The sequence below is a fragment of the Lactuca serriola genome, chromosome 5 (genome assembly GCF_051521515.1).
Source record: "Lactuca serriola cultivar US96UC23 chromosome 5, Lser_US96UC23_V15, whole genome shotgun sequence".
In the NCBI taxonomy this organism is placed as follows: Eukaryota; Viridiplantae; Streptophyta; class Magnoliopsida; order Asterales; family Asteraceae; genus Lactuca; species Lactuca serriola.
In genome coordinates, this window is record NC_136412.1 from 339896732 (window position 1) to 339918235 (window position 21504).

At 35.4% G+C, this 21504-nt stretch overlaps 4 protein-coding genes and 1 non-coding gene across 5 annotated transcripts; 1 reads left to right on the plus strand and 4 right to left on the minus strand.

Annotated features, from left to right (window-relative positions):
* Positions 1-2807: 2807 nt before the first annotated feature.
* LOC145051037 (wound-induced protein 1-like) lies at positions 2808-3272 on the minus strand. The gene has a single exon (XM_078999189.1). It carries the CDS (start codon positions 3270-3272, stop codon positions 2808-2810), a length of 465 nt encoding a protein of 154 aa, XP_078855315.1.
* A 2186-nt stretch (positions 3273-5458) lies between these two features.
* On the minus strand, positions 5459-5923 carry LOC145051038 (wound-induced protein 1-like). Its single transcript, XM_078999190.1, has one exon. The coding sequence runs from the start codon at positions 5921-5923 to the stop codon at positions 5459-5461; it is 465 nt and encodes a 154-aa protein (XP_078855316.1).
* A 1073-nt stretch (positions 5924-6996) lies between these two features.
* LOC145051039 (uncharacterized) lies at positions 6997-7860 on the minus strand. The gene has a single exon (XM_078999191.1). It carries the CDS (start codon positions 7858-7860, stop codon positions 6997-6999), a length of 864 nt encoding a protein of 287 aa, XP_078855317.1.
* Positions 7861-10137: 2277 nt separating this feature from the next.
* Positions 10138-12379, plus strand: LOC145051040 (uncharacterized). The gene is made up of 3 exons (XM_078999192.1): positions 10138-11199; positions 11259-11655; positions 11757-12379. The coding sequence occupies exons 1-3, from the start codon at positions 10138-10140 to the stop codon at positions 12377-12379; spliced, it is 2082 nt and encodes a 693-aa protein (XP_078855318.1).
* A 2733-nt stretch (positions 12380-15112) lies between these two features.
* Positions 15113-15216, minus strand: LOC145055826 (U6 spliceosomal RNA). Its single transcript, XR_013685376.1, has one exon. It is a non-coding gene; the product is annotated as a U6 spliceosomal RNA (small nuclear RNA).
* Between the last annotated feature and the right edge of the window lie 6288 nt (positions 15217-21504).

A 21504-nucleotide genomic window follows, 5' to 3' on the forward strand; every position in this document is an offset into this window, starting at 1 on the left:
TTCTTGATAAAACTATCCTTGATAATCATTTTATTATTATGCATATCTTTTCCACATTTATTGGTGTATTCGAACAAGGCTTTCTATTATTGATGTGTTTTGGTGGTAATATAATATAAATCTTAATAAACAACTACTGTTTGTTTTAATTTATTCGTGAATCTTAAAAATTAAAAATAATGGGCAATGAATTAGGGACCATTTTAAGTTAATCATACTCGCATACCACCTGTTCGATGTTATGCTTGAGTAGAACTGTGACGTAATTTTATTTTTTTGATGTTCATAATTAGTTATTTTTGATGTTCTATAAACGAGATGATTTGAGGATCCATAAGTAAGGAGTGACATTTACTTCGATTATTTTCATTTTGTAGTGTGATTAGGATTACCGATTACAATTTCCATTTTTCAAGTTTAATTGATTTGTTTTGGGATTTACCAATATATATATATATATATATATATATATATATATATATATATATATATATATATATATATATCAAGTTTAATTGATTTGTTTTGGGATTTACCCACGTATCAAGTCTATGAGAAAATATATATATATATATATATATATATATATATATATATATATATATATATATATATATATATATATATATATATATATATATATATATATATATATATATATATATATATATATATATATATATATTTTCTCATAGACTTGATACGTGAAACCTAGACTCACTTAAATCATAAATATAATAACTTTCCTTTGGTCTTCAAAACATATATCGTAATTGCTTGTGTTTTCCGGTTATTGTTTCTTTATAAGTGTGATTCTTATTTTTATTTATCTTTTTCACTGTTTATTTTTTTTAATATGCTCTGTCTTGATCATGTTGGTCACTCCATTTTATACAAAAGAATATAAACAGGTTGCACTTTTTGTGAAATCCTAGTTAAACCAAAGTCGTTATTTTTGAATTTAATCCATAGCTAGAAAACATTGCACATTTAAAACAGTTTAATCAAATTCTACTTTAATCCAAAGTTGGAAAAATCCATATGGTTAATACATTGAAAAAAAACTATTTTTGGATTTCAAAACAAAGCTGAAAACATATGTAACCGGAAAAATAAAAAATGACAACAAAGTTCAAGTGTAATCCGAAGTTGCAAATAACATTCTATTTTCGAGTTTAATCCAAAATAGCTACCTGTTTAAAGTTAACAAACTCGAAAAATCTGGAATAAATATAAAAGTCGAATTTAATCCAAAGTTGGTTGCTATTTTTGAATTTTATCTATAGTTGGAAAATATCTGTACATTTAGAACATTTTAATCGAATTCAACTTTAATATAAAGTTGGAAAAAAAATCTTAACGACATGTAATGCAAAACAATTGTTGGTTTAGAGAAGTCAAACACTTGCCCATTTAAGACAATAGAATTTGGTAATATTCTTAAAAATTGAAAGTCATAAGTTCTTTGCATTATTTCATATAACATAAGCGTTGCATATTTCTCAATTTGGTTTAGTTTTATTTGCTAGGGTTTAATTACTAATTAAAAATTAAAATTTCTATTTATGTTTTAGCATAAATTAACACAAACAAAATACGATGAATGTATGCTGAGAGAGGATGATGACAAAGAAACAAATTTGTCAAAGGTCAATAGTGAAAATTTTGTAAATGATTGAGGAATATTCTTGCACAAATGGAGTATAATTGTTCAATCATTAAGTATTGTTTGGTATTGTGTTGATATGACGGAGGCGTAATCGAGAACTCTTATGAAATATACAGATTTTATCTTCTAAATAGTATATGTTTGTGTTTTCCAATACTGTCTTCCAACCGTAATTACGATTTTTATGGTCTCTATGCATTTTCATGTGCTTCTTCCTTTTTCTTTGATTTTATCTTTTTATGTTTGGGTTAGCATTGTACTTTGAAATAAGAGTAAATGACATTTTTTTGAAAATATTTGGTTGGTCTTTATGATTTTAGATTATGAAAAGTGTTTTTCTTTCACAACCATGGAATTAAATCCAGTGGTATATAAATGCCAAAGAAGCCTAAATATTCACAAATACTTAAGTAACACCCCTCAATCCAACAAAAGCGGTGGTCTGCTCCTTGTATGGTGCACGGCCGTGTAACAACAATTAGAAATAAAGACATTTTATGACACTGAATTCTATAACTTTTAACGGATTGCGATATAAACAATTTCATTTTTATATAACTTTACCATTTATCAAAGGGTTTTTTGCCCGGTGGTATCCGGTGTTGCACTCCCTCCTTGAAGTTGAGAGTTTAAGTTCCACTATGGACATATGTGAAATAATGTAGGACTAATTTAGTATATATTTGTATTTGCTGTTAAAAAATATATAACTTTACTATTTACTTTCTACAATAATTTGTAAAAAATTTAATGGAATATATTAAAAAAAAAAGGTAAGTCTTTTTGTTATTATACGGTTCGAATACCATGGAAATCTAAACTTCATTCAATGACAAATTCACATCACACTAGCTATGATTGTTTTTAACCAATTGAATTACAATTATTCGTTCTATATTATTCAAACTATTTTATCAAAACATACATTATCAAATATCAACCTTCACTTTTAATTAATATTAGTAGCGTTTTTCTTTTTACGAAAAAAACATCGATTATCTATCGACCTTGAATTGGCAAATATATCAAGTAAAATAGTTTATATATTAATTAAATAACATCAAAAAAAATAAAGTAATACCAAAATCCATGTAAAATACGACAAGAAAACAATTCCATCTTTTACTATCTAATCATTTTAAAGCACTAGAAGAAGATGAGGCACTGAAGCATTGTCCGCAAGTTCACTCTGCCACACGTTCTTACATTTAGGAGATCTCGGTGAAGCCAAAAAGATATTACTAGACTTTGTGTAAGAGAAGACAGTAAGAGAAGTGCTCAAATACTCCTTGACTTGTGTTATAATCTTCCCATTCTCCACCGTCCATGCATGCACCCAACATGTTCTTCGGTTGTCATAAAGGTGGTAGCCCTCTGCAACCACCGTCGACCCAAGACCAACAGCAACAGCAGCCTTAAAAGAGTCGGTGTCCTCGATAACACAACTTCCAGTGAGCAACTGCATAAGGTTGTACTTATGAGCGGGTGGCCCATGGAACCACCAATCGATATCTGGAGCTAGAAGACGATGCACACTTTTGGTGTCATGAGCGGCCAATGCCCTGTAGAGGTCACACACAATCTTCTTGTTTTGTCCTTCCATTTCTTTTTGATTAGGAAGAAGGAAGTTATGTGTTTATATAGAGTTTGGAGACAACCCAAAAGACGAAGTTCAAGTCCACTTTTATAATCAATGTGGCTCATTCAATGTAAGAAATATTATGACAAATCAAGTCAAAATCTTTGAAAACAGTAAACTATGTAGACAAAAAAAAGACAAATCTCAAGTCCATTTATTTAATTGACGTTATAATTTAATAATCGTAGGAAGACTATTTAAGCGTGATGAATAAATCTACAAAATTAAGTTAAAATCCAAAAGATAAAAAAGTAATAATAAAAAATCAGAATATTAGTAGACTACACAAAAAAATATTTTTCTTACATTCTTCCTATTTTAGTGGATATATCGTGCTTTCATGTTAGACTCAAGAATAGGTCAATTATATCAACATAGAACCTAAGAGATTTGAAAAACCATAAACAAGATGCTGAACTTTTGTCGGTCCACGACTACTTGTGATCATACACTATTCATGAGTAATATTTTTTTTTGTGTGACAAATTCCGATTATTTTTAGAACTCAATTGGTACATTATCAACTAATTTAGACAACTTTTCATACCCAATTGGCCTCCATTAATTCAAGACCAAATTACCAACATCCAAAATCAATCATTTCCTTTTGTCCTGACCCCGAGTTGCCTGTTACTCAGAAAATTAAAATTCTTGCCTTCCAAAAAAGCAGAACGTAAAGCCTTTGAGTAGCTCAGCCTACACTTAGATGGATTGAAGGATACCACACCTAGGTAGGGCTAAACGAACCCAATGTTTGAGAAACTGTTCGTAAACTATTCGTCAGTATATATGTTTATGTCTGTTTAGTTAATAAACAAGCTAACATTAAAAAGATACAAACATGAATAATAGAGTCGTTCGCTTATTTAGGTTTGTAATCGTTTATTTATATTCATTTATGTTTGTTCGTTTATGATTGTTTATATTCGTTAATGTTTGTTTTTGTTTGCTTATGATATTATATATGTTGATCTACCATGATGTTTGAGGATTGACAAATCAATCATATAATGATCTTTAATGTAAAATCATGCAACAGAGTTGTTATTTATCTTTGATGTTGGTGTGAGTAAATGGTCCAATAATAGAATAGATGATGGATTTATACGTTATGAGTCTAATATGAGAAGCTTTTCAGGTTTGATTTTTTGTGGACATACGACAATGCGGGGAGAAGGTTTTGAGTATTTCCTAATTTGTTAGTAAGCAATTTTGTTCATTTGTTTTGAAGAAGTGGATGCAAGTTTATTTTCAACATGCACTTTTTTCATTAATTATACAGGACCTAAGAAAGAAATGAAACTTTAAAAGGGTTGGACATGTAATATATAGAAATCTGATGGTGTCTTTGTAGGGATTATACAATTGGGGCCAACACTCTATTATTGCAAAAGAAACTTAGAGAACCCTATTTTTACAAATGATCTTAAAAAATGCTCCATTCTTCAAAAATCTCGTCAACTGATCACTTGACAAAACAGGTGACGGTAATGGAAATGGTTCATGCATGCACCCAATTGACCTTGCATTTAATTATGCGAAGAGGCCCTTCAGCCAATTAATGCTATTTGTTGAAATTTAATCTAGACTTTGGATTAATTTGGTAATTATATTTAGTAGTAATAGTTGGTGCATGGTTATTTGTGGAGATAAGTTAGTTATTTCCAGCCAGCAACTTGAAGGGTTGCAATCGTTAGGATTAAGAGTTGCAACTGTTAGAATGAATTCTATATGTATATTTGTAAATTAGTGGATTAAATCAATGAACATTTGTCGGTTGTGTGAAAACAAATACTTCTGTCCCTCTAATCTTAGTTAAAGATTTACTACAACACTCTTGAAGTGATGGTGAAAAATGATCAAAAAGGGTGGAAAGTGATGGAGTGATTGCCGGAGGTGGTGGTCGTACACTGCATTAGATGACCAAGTACATAAGATAGTTGCATCATGGAGGTGCGTGAAACAAAAACATCAATTATCGATCTTTTCTTTTAATTAAAATTTCATTTATAGTATTTGACATATTAAACAGCATCAAGAAATAGAAAGAATAGTAATTAACAAAACCCATATAAAATACGAATGGACACGAACGTAGCTAGCTAGCTACCATATATATGTTACTATATCTAGCTAATTAAATAATGAGTTTAGAGAACTAGAAGAAGATGAGGAACTGAAGCATTGTCCGCAAGTTTGCTCTGCCACACGTTCTTACATTTAGGAGATCTTGGTGAAGCCAAAAAGATATTACTAGACTTTGTGTAAGAGAAAACAGTAAGAGAAGTGTTCAAATACTCCTTGACTTGTGTTATAATCTTCCCATTCTCCACACTCCATGCATGCACCCAACAGGTTTTTTGGTTGTCATAAAGGTGGTAGCCCTCTGCAACCACCATCGAGCCAAGATCAACAACAACAACAACCTTAAAAGAGTCAGTGTCCTCGATAACACAACTTCCAGTGAGCAACTGCATAAGGTTGTACTTATGAGCGGGTGGTCCATGGAACCACCAATCGATATCTGGAGCTAGGAGACGATGCACACTTTTGGTGTCACGAGCGGCCAATGCCTTGTAGAGGTCACACACAATCTTCTTGTTCTGTCCTTCCATTTCTTTGTGGTTAGGATCGAAGAAGGAAGGAATTTTGTGTTTATATAAAGAGTTTGGAGACCAACAAAAAGTACAAATTAAGTCTCAAGTCCACTTTGCAATTTGTGTCGTTTGTTATATTGTAAGATAATATTATTTATGTGCCGTAGAATCAATTCAAAATTAACCTTAAAAAATAATAAACTATATATGTACGACCAAAAAAGACAAAACTCCGGTCCGTTTATTTATACAATATTAGGTGATAATTGTAAGAAATACGAAGAAATAAAATCAAGTCAAAGCCAAAAAAAATTATACAGAAAAAATAAACAAATAAAAAAATCTATTGTTCTTCCCTTTTTATATAGATTGTCACAGGTTCACATTGGACTCAAGAACGATCAAACCCACATGACCTAATAGATTTAAAATAACATTTATATATGCATATCTCATAGGTCCAAACATACTCACATGGATAACTAGTAGTACCTAAATAAGTTTCCATGCAAATGCGAACCACATTAGGTTGGGTTCATTAAACTTGAATGCGAGTACACTATATTGGAATCAACCCTATGTACACATCTCACATCTCAGTGCAAAAAAAAGCACCACTTTTGTTGCATGATCTTCAAGATGGAATTGTTGTTAGAAAGCCTCAAATCTCACTCTCTAAACTATCGTGTGTGTATATATAAACTTGGAAAAGAGAATAAAATTTTTAATATGAAGTATAACCGGTGTACTTTTGCAGAAAAAACTTATTGTATTCATATCAAATAAAGCCTTTATATAGGCTTACATGCATACATCACGTGGGACAGCTAAAATAGAAAAATATTAATCTAATCTTAAAGAAAAGGTACATGGTATGACTTCTTCTAAACCCAAACGTGTAAAACCTCAACGTACATATCATTGAAACAATCAAACCCCTTTACCCATTTTCCTTTATTCAAACTTTAAATGACTTAAACCAATGATAAACTATTAATTAAAAACCTTAAACTTATTAAACCAGCAGCCATGCATCTAAACCTGATTAATCCCAACAATCACCCCTTAATCAGGTTTTTTTTTCCAGTAGATCACAGCAATGCCGACTCCTCCATGATCAAGTTTGCTTCTTTTTCCCACTTTGGACATTCGTTGTTGTAATGACCAAATTCACCATATTTGTAGCATTTTACGTGGCTCTTGTCCCGAACACGTTCCTTACCATCTTGACTCCTCCCAGACCCACGACCTCTTCCCTGGCCACGTCCAAAGCCATCCCCATGCGAACCGCCACTGCCACAATGCATACAACCATCCGACTTTTCTTCTCTTGACAACAACAACCCACCATGAACGTCCTCCACCTTCTCGGATCCTTTGATGCGCTCCTCATATGCCTTTAGTCTACCGACGGCTTCATCAAAAAGCATCGTATCCAACTCAAAGCATTGCTCAATCGGCGCCACGATTTGAAGAAAGGACTTAGGCATAGAATCAAGTAACCTTTTCACCAAGTCAACTTCTTCAAGTTCATTTCTGAGACTCCGTGCTTTCGAAGCTAAACCACTCAACTTGGCTGCAAAATCATCAACGGTTTCTCCCTCCTTCATACGCAAGCTTTCTAGTTCCCTCTTCAAAGTTGCTAATCGAGCCGTTCTTACCCGATCCACACCCAAATACCGAGCTTTTAATCCTTCCCAAACCCTTTTTGGATCGGTGTAATCGGACATTTGCAACACCATCTCTTCTGGTATTGCTTGAAACAAGAAAGCAAGAGCTTGTTTCTTCTTCTTTGGATCTGATTCTCCACCCGGTGGCTTTGCTTCAACAGTCTCCCATATGCCATGTGCATCCATGATGGACTTAACTTTGACTGCCCATACTGGATAGTTGGTTGGGGTCAAAACCGGAATCTGATATGACATTGAACCACCATCTTTTACTGCCAATGCCATTTTTCCTTTCTTGTGACAGCCCCAACCTCTTCCGATCTCACCTGTTCGAGGAGCTTTTTCCACCAGTCAAGAAAACAGAGCTTCTGCCTATCACATTTTCTTTTACCTAGCAAGCAAGCCAAACCAAAATCCCACCCGTTTTGATTTTTTCTGCTTGTCTCTTCCGCTTCTGGTTAGGCTCCTCTAACACGAAACAGATGGATCAAGGATGGAGGCTGCAATTTTTTCAGCCTGCTAACAGAAACGGGTTACACCCCCTTCACCAGAACCGTGGGGCTCTGATACCAAATGTTGGTTAGAAAGCCTCAAATCTCACTCTCTAAACTCTCGTGTGTATATATATAAACTTGGAAAAGAGAATAAAAATTTTAATATGAAGTATAACCAGTGTACTTTTGCAGAAAAGACTTACTGTATTCATATCAAATAAAGCCTTTATATAGGCTTACATGCATACATCACGTGGGACAGCTAAAACAGAAAAATACTAATCTAATCCTAAAGAAAAGGTACATGGTATGACTTCTTCTAAACCCAAACGTGTAAAACCCCAACGTACATATCATTGAAACAATCAAACCCCTTTACCCATTTTCCTTTATTCAAACTTTAAATGACTTAAACCAATGATAAACTATTAACTAAAAACCTTAAACTTATTAAACTAGCAGCCATGCATCTAAACCTGTGAATAAAACCTGATTAATCCCAATAGGAATATTATAGGAAGATAGAAGAAGTTTTATGGGGCAAATTTTATTTATTTATTTATTTATTTTTGTATTATTCCACACTACAAATCAATAACTAAGGACCAAATAAATAAATAAAACATCCTAAAACACTAGACTTCTACCCACCAGTTCAACTATTGCCAACATGGCTTTTACTATATCAAACTTCAACAAACAAAACAAAATACTAAAACACCGCTAAGATAATCATGTGATTTTGACTCTGTTTGGATTAACACGAACATACACGTCCTATGGATACAAATGCACCATTTGCTTTCCCCAATCATCTGAAGTACCTGGAACCATAACAATCAAACTATAAGCACGAAGTTTAGTGAGTTCCCCCAAAATACCACTACACAAACATATAACATACAGGGGCATATTATGTATGGGGCCAGGAGGGGCAGTGCCCCCCCTGATTTTTGGGCTAGAAGTAGGAATTATAGTTCAAAAAAAAATAGTTATAGGCCTGCTATCTTCAAACCTGGACTTTGGCCCCTCTCGATTCCTAATCAAACATGTCCAATAGTCCAAATTCTCCGAGCGATACCAAGAAATCAGAATCGGTTCATCCCCATTTGCCCAATTTGCCATTCACTACCTATCTCGCCTGGACGCCTGCTGTCATTGTGTTGCTGTCTCCGTGTCTCGCTAGTCGCTTGTGCGACTGTGCCTTGTGTCGTTGTCTTGCCAAATCGCTGGTCTCACTCTCGCCATCGCCATTCGCCAAGTGCCCTAGTCTCCATTCACAAATCACAGAAATCAGGTATGGATAATGGAATCCTGTCATCCCGAGACCCGAATCCTGCTCTTTCTTTTTTGTTTATTGATTGTTGGTGTTGCACTGCTGCTGTTGTTTTCTGTTGCCTGCGTTACTGAGTTTCTTTTTTAACTTGGCTATCATTTGCGATTTGCCAATTTGATTTATGAGTTGAGTTGTGAACTTATGATTTGTCAGGTTAGCTCTTCTAGTCTTCTTTCAGTTTTGATTTAATGTAAGCTCTAGGACACTAATTCGGCAAACAGGAATAGAAAAAAGTTAACTTGGTTAATGGGTATGTTATGCACTTATGCTGATTTTTGATTTGGTTATTGATTTTCAGTTTTGATTTCTGATTTTTGATTTGGTTATGCTTCACAGTTTCAAACAAATATGAAAACAAAGATTGATTTGGTTATTGTTAAATGAGTTATTGGTTATTGTTCTAAATTTGATTTTGAATTTTTGATTGAATCAATTGTTTCTTCATTTTGATTTTTCTAGATATAATCATGGGAAAGATGAAAACCTAAGATTATTTTTTTCAAAAGAAAGGTAGATGATACAGAAACTAATCATGAAATTAAAGAGAGTAAACGTCACAAAGCTTCAACAAGTGAGCCACAACCATAAGAAACGGAAAATCAACAAGAGATTGAGCCACAACTGCAAGGAAAGAAAAATCTACAAGAGAATGAGCCACAACCACAAGAAAAGGGAAATCCTAATGAAGTTGATTTGAAGAATCTAGAAAGAGATCCCGCTAAACGCAAGCAAATGCGGGATTATCCGGTCAATTTAAGGGAGCACGTAAGACGAGCTTATATGAATTCAGGACCTTTCCAAATACGTCTTAAGGAGTATCAAGGTAAAGGTTCAACGAAACATCCTCGTAGATTCCAATATTCTTGGTTCAACATTTTCCCTAATTGGCTAGAGTATTCTCTAACAACACACGCTTCTTGTTGTTTTATTTGTTATATATTTAATGATAAACCAAGTGTGTGTCATGGTTACGATGCATTTACTGTTAAAGGATTTGATAATTGGCAAAAAGTTAATGACGGGAAAAATTGTGCATTCTTGAAACATATTGGTTGCTCACAACATAGAAATGTTGTTGCATTTGCTGAAAACTTAATGAACCATGCAGAACACATTGAAAATATCATAGTGAAGCAAAATGATGCGCAAATATTGAAAAACCGTTTACGATTAAAAGTTTCAATTGACATGGTTCATTGGTTGACCTTCCAAGCTTGTGCTTTACTAGGACATAATGAAAGTCCTAATTCCAAAAGTCGTGGTAATTTTCTCCAACTACTAAAACTTCTAGCATCTTATAATGATGAAGTTGCAAACGTTATATTAGAAAAAGCTCCTTATAATTCAAAGTATACTTCTGGGGAAATTCAAAAAGAAATTCTTAGTATTATTGCAAATAAAGTTCGAAAGCATACTCGTAGTGAAGTAGGGGATTCATACTTTTGTGTCATGGTTGATGAGTCACGGGATGAGTCTAAAAAAGAGCAAATGGCGATAGTTTTGAGATTTGTTGATGCAGAAGGAATCATACGGGAAAGGTTCTTGGATTTGGTTCACGTTAGGGATACCTTATCATTAACCTTGAAAACAAATATGTGGAGACAACTTTTACACTATCAATTTGATGTTAGTAAAATCTGTGGCCAAGGTTATGATGGTGCTAGTAATATGAGAGGGGAATGGAATGGATTACAAGCACTTGTTCTTAAGGATTGCCCTTATGCATATTATGTTCACTGCTTTGCTTACAGATTGCAACTAGCCTTGGTGGCTGCTTCAAGGGAAATGATTCCAGTACACCAATTTTCATAAACTTAATTTTTACAATTAACATAGTTTGTGCTTCCAGTAAGCATCATGATGACTTACAAAAGGCAAAGGCAATTGAGATTGAACAATTATTGGAACTAGATGAGATCGAATCAGGGAAGGGATTGAATCAAGTTGGGACATTAAGAAGAGTTGGTGATACACGTTGTGGTTCTCATTTTCGTTCCGTTTGCAGTTTGATTGACATGTTTGCCTGTACTCGTGTTGTTCTCCAAGGAATAATTGATGACGTATCTGCTACTTATTCTCAACGCGGAGATGCTGATGCAACTTACTGTTATCTGAAATCATTTGAGTTTGTGTTTATTCTTCACATGATAAAGGAAATAATGGGAAAGACTGATATACTTTCTCAAGCTCTACAAAAGAAATCCCAAGATATTCTTAATGTTATGGAGTTAGTTTCAGCAACAAAAGAGGGTCTAAATGATTTCAGAAACAAAGGATGGGAGTCTTTACTTGCACAAGTAAAGTTTTTTTTTTTTTTTTTTTTTGTGAAAAACATGGAATAAATATGCCAGATATGAATGTTCCTTATACTTCTACTCGATATCGGCCTCGAAAAACAAATAATCATGTTACTTTTGAACATTTTTATCAAGTGGATTTGTTTACAGCCACATTGGACAAACAGCTACATGAGTTGAATAGTAGATTCAATGATCAGGCGATGAAGTTGTTAAGTCTTAGTTCTACTTTAGTTTCTAAAGTGATTAACGTTGATCAAATTTGTCTTCTTGTTGAGAAGTATTATCTTGAAGATTTTACTGAGCAAGAGAGGATTCAATTACGATATCAATTGGAGATTTTTAATATTGATATGACAAAGAATCCAAGGCTAAGTGGTGTATCAACTATTGTTGACCTTTGCAAGCGTCTTGTGGAAACTCAGACACGCGAGACATATTATTTGCTTGATAAAGTGGTTAGGTTAATCTTGACACTTCTAGTTTCTACCGCAACAACAGAGAGGGGATTTTCAACAATGAAAATATTCAAGAATCGTCTTCGCAATAAGATGTCAGATGATTTTCTTGGAAACAACTTGGTGATTTACATAGAAAGAGAAATTGCTGAAAACATTGATTCAAAGTTTGTAATTGATGAATTTAAAGACATTAAAGGTCGTCGGGCTGAGTTGTAATTCTTTTTCTAGGTGTTTTTGGTGATTATTTGTTGAAAACAATCTGTTTTTTTTTAAGAATGTTAATTTTAGTTTATAATATCCCCCCCCCCTCCCCAAGTTGATTGTGCAAGCTCCGCCACTGATAACATATACTCATGCATGTTGGGTCCAATTGGTCATTGGAATGAAATATCCTTGGGTCCACAACCTCCCGGTTGGATTACTCCTGGCCCACAACCTTCCGGATGGATTGCCCTGGCCCACAACCTCCCAGTTGGATTGCCAAACATACTATATATACTATATACTGATAGGATTATCGAAGAAGACACAAACAGTGAGAAAATCAGTAAGAGAATGTTATGACTTTGTTTATTGTTCTCGAAAGACTACATATTTTTATGGTTTTGACTCATTTATGTCGGCCGCTTGTAAGCTTTGTTCAAATTTGATGCATTTTAGAGATGTGAATCGTAATGTTTTAATTCCTTTATTTGGCATTAGGTTGAGTTCGTCTTGCATGCTTTATGATGATGAATTGATAACGAATGCGGTATGCTTTCAGGCAAAGACAAGAAGGCGAACTAAAGGTGTATTGGAATTTTCCAACATTTTAGAAGTTAGGGTACATGGAAAGTACACATCTGCAAAAACATTAACCCTTTGAAGGTCAAAGTCAACATCATAATAAAATACCAATGACCCTTCAATTTTTTTCAAAAGGACATTGTTGAAATGTTTTTAAGTCCTTAAGGGTCCATAAAGCACAAAAATAAAACAATGATCTTTTAAAACCAAATTTAAAAACTTGTAGGGTTTTTAATTTGGAAAAAAAAAATTCACACCAAAAAGTGTCAATTTTTTTTTTTGAATGTGCCCCCATACCACCAACGAAAATCATGTCTGCTTCGTATCCCGTAATCATCGATTTAGGAAAGAAAAAATTGAATAAAATCCCATATCATTTGAACCAATAAAAAATAGAGAAATATTGTTAGGTTTTATTATTGAAAATAAAAGTATAATACAAGAAAATGAAAAGAACTAACTAAGCCAAACAATTAATTAACTAAAGATAGGCTCACAGTCAAAGCCCAACAACATTTTGTTGGGCTAACAACCACAAACTTCGGAACAAACCATATAGCCACATATTTCCCGTTGGCGACAATTTTTTAGCAACATATTGGTTTACTGATATAACAAACAAACACGGCATTTCATATAAATAATAGGGAAAAAACGACAGAGGTGCAAGAAAATCCATTTTGCAATGTATTTCATATTAAATAAAAATTAAAAATATCAAAAATGGCATAAAATGTAAGAATTTGTTTTGCAATGTCAACCACAAAACTTGTGTTGTAGCCGAAACAAAGATTACATCATTTTAATTCTTATTTTTTTTAATCTATTAATTTTTTTAATTACGATTTTAAATAAGATAGTTTAATACATATTGATTGAAGGCAAACGGACAACACGTTGCGTCGCTAGCCCTTTCTGGATGACAAAACCAATTCTTTTGAAAACAACATTTGTGGATCTAGGAGATTTGACATTAGAAAAGACAATTAAAGATAAACCTTGACTTTACAATATAAGCCATTTGTTATGGAGAAATTCAAGATCCTTGACAATTTAAAATAATGTAACTCAAAGCCAAAATTCTTTTGGACTTTCATTAGGTTATTAGTAGATAATTTTTATTCAATCATACCCCAATTCCTCCTTACCATTGAAATGAACCACTATGGTAATTATCTTAACACACAACTAGACAGAGAGTACATGGATTAGAATTAGATAAAATGTGTACAACCAATAAACTAAAGATGTATGCATAATCAGATTACTTACCAGGTAAATTCATTTTAATTAGGTTATTGGTTAATTATATTTTATCTTATAAGGGAGGATAATATTAAATGTTTGTGGTTTTATGTTATTTTAGGGATTATCCATCCCACTAAACAGAAGTTTATAAAGCATGAAAGACAAAAGAAGTAAAACTTAAAGCAGACATTATAGAAGCAAATATCACCCTTACTTGCTACAAATGGTTGAAGAAATTAACAAGTAGATCAAACTGATCATGGAGTCCACATGTTGTCTGATCATGATCATGACTTCAGTAGTTCATCTATTATGCTGAAATCGTAAGAACTGCAATTACCCTCTATTAGCATATAAAAATATTAGCACAAATACAATAGAAAGTAGAAAAATCGATGACTTGGTATTCAACCAGTTATCATATCATTGCTTAAAATCATCACGATTATACATAAATCATCCTAAACATTCAAATTACAGACTGACTGACAACATTCATTTATCTACTTGATAAAGCATTTGCAATATAACCAATAACAAAGACACAAATAGATTTAGTTTTCGAAGAATGATGTTTTAAGAAATACCTCATAAAGATCCGCCAATTGCAGTGCAATACTTCATCAATTCAATTTGGAGAAGTGTTAACATTGGGAGAACATAATGAACTGAAATACGAGAGAACGCTGAATCGCCACATCAAAATGTACGCTGACTGCCGATCATAAATTAGAGTTTAGGCGAAGACGACGGAGGGGCTGCTTTACTGGTGTTTCTTGAATACGATATTCTAGTTCAAAAAAAGAAAGAGAAAATAATCAACCAAAAAATGCCCGTATCGCAACCTCCACCTGAAATCACTGTCGATTAAGCTGGAAATTAGGGCTTCGGCGAAGACGAAGATGGGGCAAAAAAAAACATTTGAACTATTTCTCGATTTGTGCGTGTCAGCAAGGGCCATGCTAATTTTCTAATTTTCTTTGTATCGTTCCAATTTTATCGAAGACGATGTTAGTTGCAGTGCTCCGCCATATAAACGACTCTCGGGTTCTCCTCCTGGTCGGGTCGATATGGGATAAGAGGAGTTCAAAACCAATTTTACTTTATTTCAATTTTGACTTTAAATTTTCATCATTCAAACACCTCCAAACTTAAAAACTCAATCTACAAATTATATATATATTTTTAATTAAAGGGATAAAAAACTTTCATGTTTTTCAAGTTAGCATATGACAATTTTATATAAATAAATTAAAACGGACTAGATTTATAATCAAGCAGTAATTTATCATATTATATATATTAGCAAGGTAACATGATGATGACACCAATCCAGCAATTCTAAAGTTATTTTATTTATTTTTATTATTATGGAGCATTCTAAATATATAGTTAATGGTTACATAATTCCGATCAAGTAATATTTATTGGGTTAATTACTAAAATAATAAATAATGAATATTGATTAAACTAGCATTCATAAAAAAGAGATACTTAACAAAAAAACAACCATTTTCTCGTGTTAGAAAACAATCATTTTGCCAATAACATAAACATTTAAGACTACTTAGTGGTGTTTTGAAGTTGGTGAGATTTGAGATAAAGATATTCAAATATATATATATATATATATATATATATATATATATATATATAGAGAGAGAGAGAGAGAGAGAGAGAGAGAGAGAGAGATAGATAGATAGATAGATAGATAGATGATATTCCTTGTTTAAAGATCTTTCACACAAATCAAATGAGTCAAATTCGACAAAAGCATTATTTTCAGATGTAAACTTTCTAATAGGCACTAATATTTTTTATGGTTTTTAGAACATAATAAACATGATTCAGAGAGTATGGGAGGTTTAGATGGAGAGGGGCAGTGGAAACGTAACCCAAAATTGAATTGTTATTTTCATTACCCACTAAAATGCAATGCAGGTTGCTCAAAGAAAACAAGTGAGAAATATTACCGCATTTATTAGTGAGATGTGACATAGAGCTTGTGTCTATGTACTACTGGTTGTCCGCTTGTTAAGATGTAGTGCGGGAAGGAAATGTCTAGTTTAGTAGGCGTCATAGTATTGTAGGCAACATCAAAACAAGCATGATGTGCTGATGGAGGTTGTTACAAATGGTAATGCATTGGGTTGATCTATTGGATATGGGAAGGGAGGTGCTATCGACTAGGTTGAATTATACCGGTGTAAGTGAATGTTGATGGCTATGGGGATTGATGCTAGAAGTTGGATCTTCCACGACCATGAATTTGTTTACAATGGTTTCTCTGTGTGTTTGGTGGTCGGCCACCACTACCCCCCCCCCCTCCGGACTTCTATTGTTATGGCCTTGGGCTGAAGAATTTCCATGGACTGGAAAAGCATCAGACTTGGTGGTTCAATTGGCATTAGCAGATTATTGAGCAACTAGAGTGATGCGACCTTAGCTCGACTCTTAGTTCGTGTCTCCCTGTTGGATTCCGGGTAGACTCTGCAAGATCACAAGAAAGAGAGGTCGTCAGCCGTTTCCCGGGAGAAGGCTCCTGGAAAGACGCTCCGACGGTCAAGTTAGAAGGTATTTTAGGGTTTTTGTGGATGTAGCTAGAGAAGATTGCTTATCTTGTGAGTTCTAGAGCGTACCCTTTTATACCTAGCGATCCTTCTCTTCCGTACGAGACATGATCGCTTTGAGGAGACAGGGCCAGAGGCATTGATTGGAGGGTCGTGCGCCTTTATCCGTTAGAGCGCCCTTATTGGTTCTAAAGGTAATTTTCTGAACCTTCCTCTTGTCTCCTGACCGTATCTTTTGTCTTGACGATGGGAGTGTCCCTGGCGGGCACGAGCTTTTTTTCGGGACGTTGAGAGCGCCTCTGGCGGGTGCGAGCCTTTTGCTGGGACGCCCTGCTCTTAGGGGTGCTGGCGGTCACTAAGCTCGCTGAGCTTGGTTCGGCTGGCACACCAGGTTTCTTGGCCAGGCGTGGTTCTGTCGTGCTAGCATAGGCACGTCATCAATTCCCCCAGTCCAGTAGCCATAGCGTTGCAGCGCTAGTTGCGGCGTTATGGACTTGATTGCTCTACGCGTGTCAATTTCTTATTTGCCTGCCTTTGGTTTTAATGTCGACGTGACCGCTCATGATGGCTGGCGGTTACGTCATTGTGTCAGACATTTTGAATGTCCCGCCCTTTCCGTTTCGTTATAAGAAGGCTCATAGGGTTTTCTTTGATTCCATCATCTTCTTATCATCCTCTTCCTTCTTTACGCTGTTTCCTTTCTTAACTTTTTTTTGGCGAATCTTCCCGATATTCTTCCTTCTGCGGCGGAGCATTAGCAACTTGAAACCGCTTATGGCCTTTCTGATGGGCTTTATGCATAAGAAACATTCCTATGTGCTCATACAAACCCTAATGCTTGGATCTAGGTTTCTCTATTGTACATGCTTTGATTCCAAGACTTACAAACCTAGATCTATCATATATAATTCAAAATTATCATAAAGAAAACATATCTAAGTGGTTTACCTCTTCCAAGTAGCTTGAATCCTTGTAATCTTCTTGATCTTGAGCTTAGAGTCACAAATGTAACTCCACTAATGGTTCACAAACCCCACAAGCAAGAAGGCAATATGATAGAGGGTGAGAGATGCTAGAAATCAGCCTAGGGTTCTCTTAGAATCAAGTGGTATCCGATTTCCATAGCCTAGGGGTCTTATTTATACTGCTAGCTGCTAGGGTTTCAGCCTAAACCCTGATGGACAACTTAATCACCAAGCAGCCCATAGAACCTTCTAGATTAGGGCCCTTGGACGAAAATATGATGGATCCCCATCATAATTTCGTTCCCCCTTAGTCCATTAGGTTCTCCAGCCCAAAACTCAACTATCATGCATTTGACAGTTTATACCCCTTTATTTAATTAGTCTCTTTTAGTTACCAAATTAATTTCTAATTAATTTATGACTAATACTAATCAAATAAATATGATTTCTCCTTTAATATATTATTCTTATAATATATTAACAAACCATAATATTCTCTCTTTCTCCTTAAATTACCTTGTCAAGTTTCTTTGGAGAAGGCAACCCAAAAGGACCATGCACTACCGGGTCAAGTACATACCAAATATAGTTACGGGCTTAGACACTAATCCAACAGTCTCCCACTTGGATAAGTCTAGTAACTATATCTCACATATGACTTCAGAATCCGATTAGCAATCATAGCTCTTATACTCTGCTGTCAACTCTGATCAACTTGTCCTTTAGATAAGGGATCATATAATCTTCCGTTCTAGATATCATGCTGACAATGCTTATTGTCCAACATTTGTTCCTCGATTTCCGATTTGTTTGACATAGAATTTAGTTGAACACATCAACTTCATTCTGACCGGGCCCGACACATAAGTCAAACCAAATCATCAAGTGGCCAAGATATCACTTTTATTCTCATAGAACAAAAGGAACAGATCAACTTCGACTCATATGCATCTATTATTCACTAATTGAATCATGCACAACAATGTGTTTTATAACGTCAAGTTACTGATGCGTTTACACATCATCAATGCACAACCAACCAGCAAACAACAACCATATCTCTAAGTTTTAAGACTATATGATATTATCGCTTTGCGATCACTTAAGGCAAAACACCACGTAGTGATACCAGCAAACTCGGGTTTATTCCAATGCTCAAATCATATTCATAAGCACTCATGAACCTTGCAGCAAACCTTTGCTATGCCCAAAACCTTTTAGACAATCTACAAACAATTCATGACAGTCTTCATTCATATCTACTTCCAAAATATGACCGAATGTGGACTGTTTGAATAATCTTATCATTCAGGAAGTCAAAACATGCAAAATGGAAACAATAGATAAATAACCAACACAAGATAGTAGCTTTACTCATAAATAACACATTTTTATTTATTCATCAAATGTCAAGTACAAACTATCTATTACACGTTTCCTATCTAATCTAAACTTATATCATCCTTCAGCCCAATGCTCCTAGCGTGCTGCAAGTGTTTGACCCTACTTAGTCCCTTCGTAAGGGGATTTGTTGGGTTTTCTTCTGATAATACCCTCTTTAGAACGAGGAATCCTTCTTCTACCCGATGTATGATAAAATGATATTTTCTGTCGATATGTCGAGATCTACCATGATCTCTCGGTTCCTTGGTCAAGGCAACCGCTCCTTCATTATCACAGAAAATTTCCATCAGCCCCTTTATGGATGGCACAACTCCAAGGTGTCCAATGAATTTCTTCAACCATATAGCCTCCTTTGACGCTTCGCTCGCTGCAATGTACTCTGATTCGCACGTTGAATCAGCTACGGTCTCCTACTTGGAACTTTTCCAAGTCATTGCTCCTCCATTCAGGGTAAAGACCCAGCCCGACTGCAATCGAAAATTATCCTGATCCGTCTAAAAACTAGCGTCACTGTACCCTCGTACCCTTAAGTCATCACTCCCACCGAGGACTAGAAACCATTCCTTGGTCCTTCGCAGGTACTTAAGGATATTCTTAACTGCAATTCAATGGGCTCTACTTGGGTTCCCATGATATCTGCTGACCATTCTCAAAGTGAAGGCCACATCAGGGCGAGTACAAGTCATAGCATACATGATAGAGCCTACTACGGAAGCGTAAGGTACTCGGCTCATATCAGCTATCTCTGCCTCTGTACTCGGGCTCTGAGTCTTACTCAGCTTGGTATTTCTTTGGATTGGCAACTCCCCTTTCTTGGAATTTTCCATACTAAAACGCTTTAGTACCTTATCCAAGTATGTATCTTGACTGAGTCCTATCAGTCTCTTTTCTCTGTTTCTTACTATCCTTATTCCCAGAATATAAGCAGCCTCTCCGAGGTCCTTCATAGCGAAACATTTCCCAAGCCAGGAAGCCAAACTCTTTAACCTTCTCGTCAAAAAAAAGATTCCATCTGCGAGACGCTTGTTTCAATCCATAAATGGATTTCTCAAGCTTGCATACTCAATTTGGATGCTTCACATCGACAAAACCCTCTGGCTGATTCATGTAAACATCCTCAGCCAACTTTCCATTAAGGAAAGCGGTTTTCACGTCCATCTACCATATTTCATAATCATGAAATGCAGCTATTGCAAGCATTATCCTAATAGACTTTATCTTCGCAACTGGCGAGAAGGTCTCATCATAGTCAACTCCGGGAGTTTGAGTAAAGCCCTTCGCAACCAATCACGCTTTATAAGTATGCACTTTCCCATCCATGTCCGTCTTCTTCTTGAAGATCCACTTGCACCCGACTGTCTTACGACCCGGTACATTATCAACCAAATTCCAAACTTGGTTGTCGTACATGGACTGAATCTCGCTGTCCATCGCCTCTTTCCATTTCGCAGACTCCGGGCCTGCCATGGCTTCCTTGTAGCTGCTAGGTTCGTCCAAACTTACTAGTGTACTATCACTAATAAATGTATCCCCTTCAGTAGTAATATGAAAACCATAAAACTGGGGTGGAACACTAGCCCTAGTGGAACGTCGAAGAGGTAAGAACTCGTCAACAGGTTCAACAGGAGTTTCCTCCTCAAGTTGAGTGCCAGTGTCAGAGGTTCCTTCATCGCTTTGATCTTGAATCTCTTCAAGTTCAATTTGCCTCCCACTGTCTTCTTGGCTTATCAATTCCCTTTCTCGGAAAACTCCTATTCTAGCAACGAAGACAACATTGTCACTCGGTCTATAGAAAAGATAGCCAAAAGACTTCTACGGATAGCCGATGAAATAAAACTTGTCACTATGAGGTTCGAGCTTGTCGTGAGTCTCTCGTCTTACGAAAGCCTCGCAACCCCAAACCTTAATATGTGCCAACGAGGGAGCCTTCCCTGTCTACATCTCGTGAGGAGTCTTGGAAACCTTCTTGGTGGGAACTAAGTTAAGGATATGGGCGACAGTCTCTAAGGCATACCCCCAGAAAGCTATTGGTAACGAAGTCCGACTCATCATAGAACGAACCATGTCCAACAAGGTCCGATTACGTCTCTCAGCCACACCATTCAATTGTGGCGTCCTCGGAGGCGTCAATTGCGAGACAATTCCGCATTCCTTTAGATAGCCGTGAAACTCAAGACTTAGGTACTCTCCTCCTCGGTCTGACCGATGCATCTTGATTTTCCTGCCCAGCTGATTCTCCACTTCATTCTTTTACTCTTTGAACTTTTCAAAGGTTTCCGACTTTTGCTTGATTAAGTAGATATATCCATATCTGCTATAATCATCCGTAAAAGTCACGTAGAAGCGGCAAGCGTCCCTTGTGGTGGAT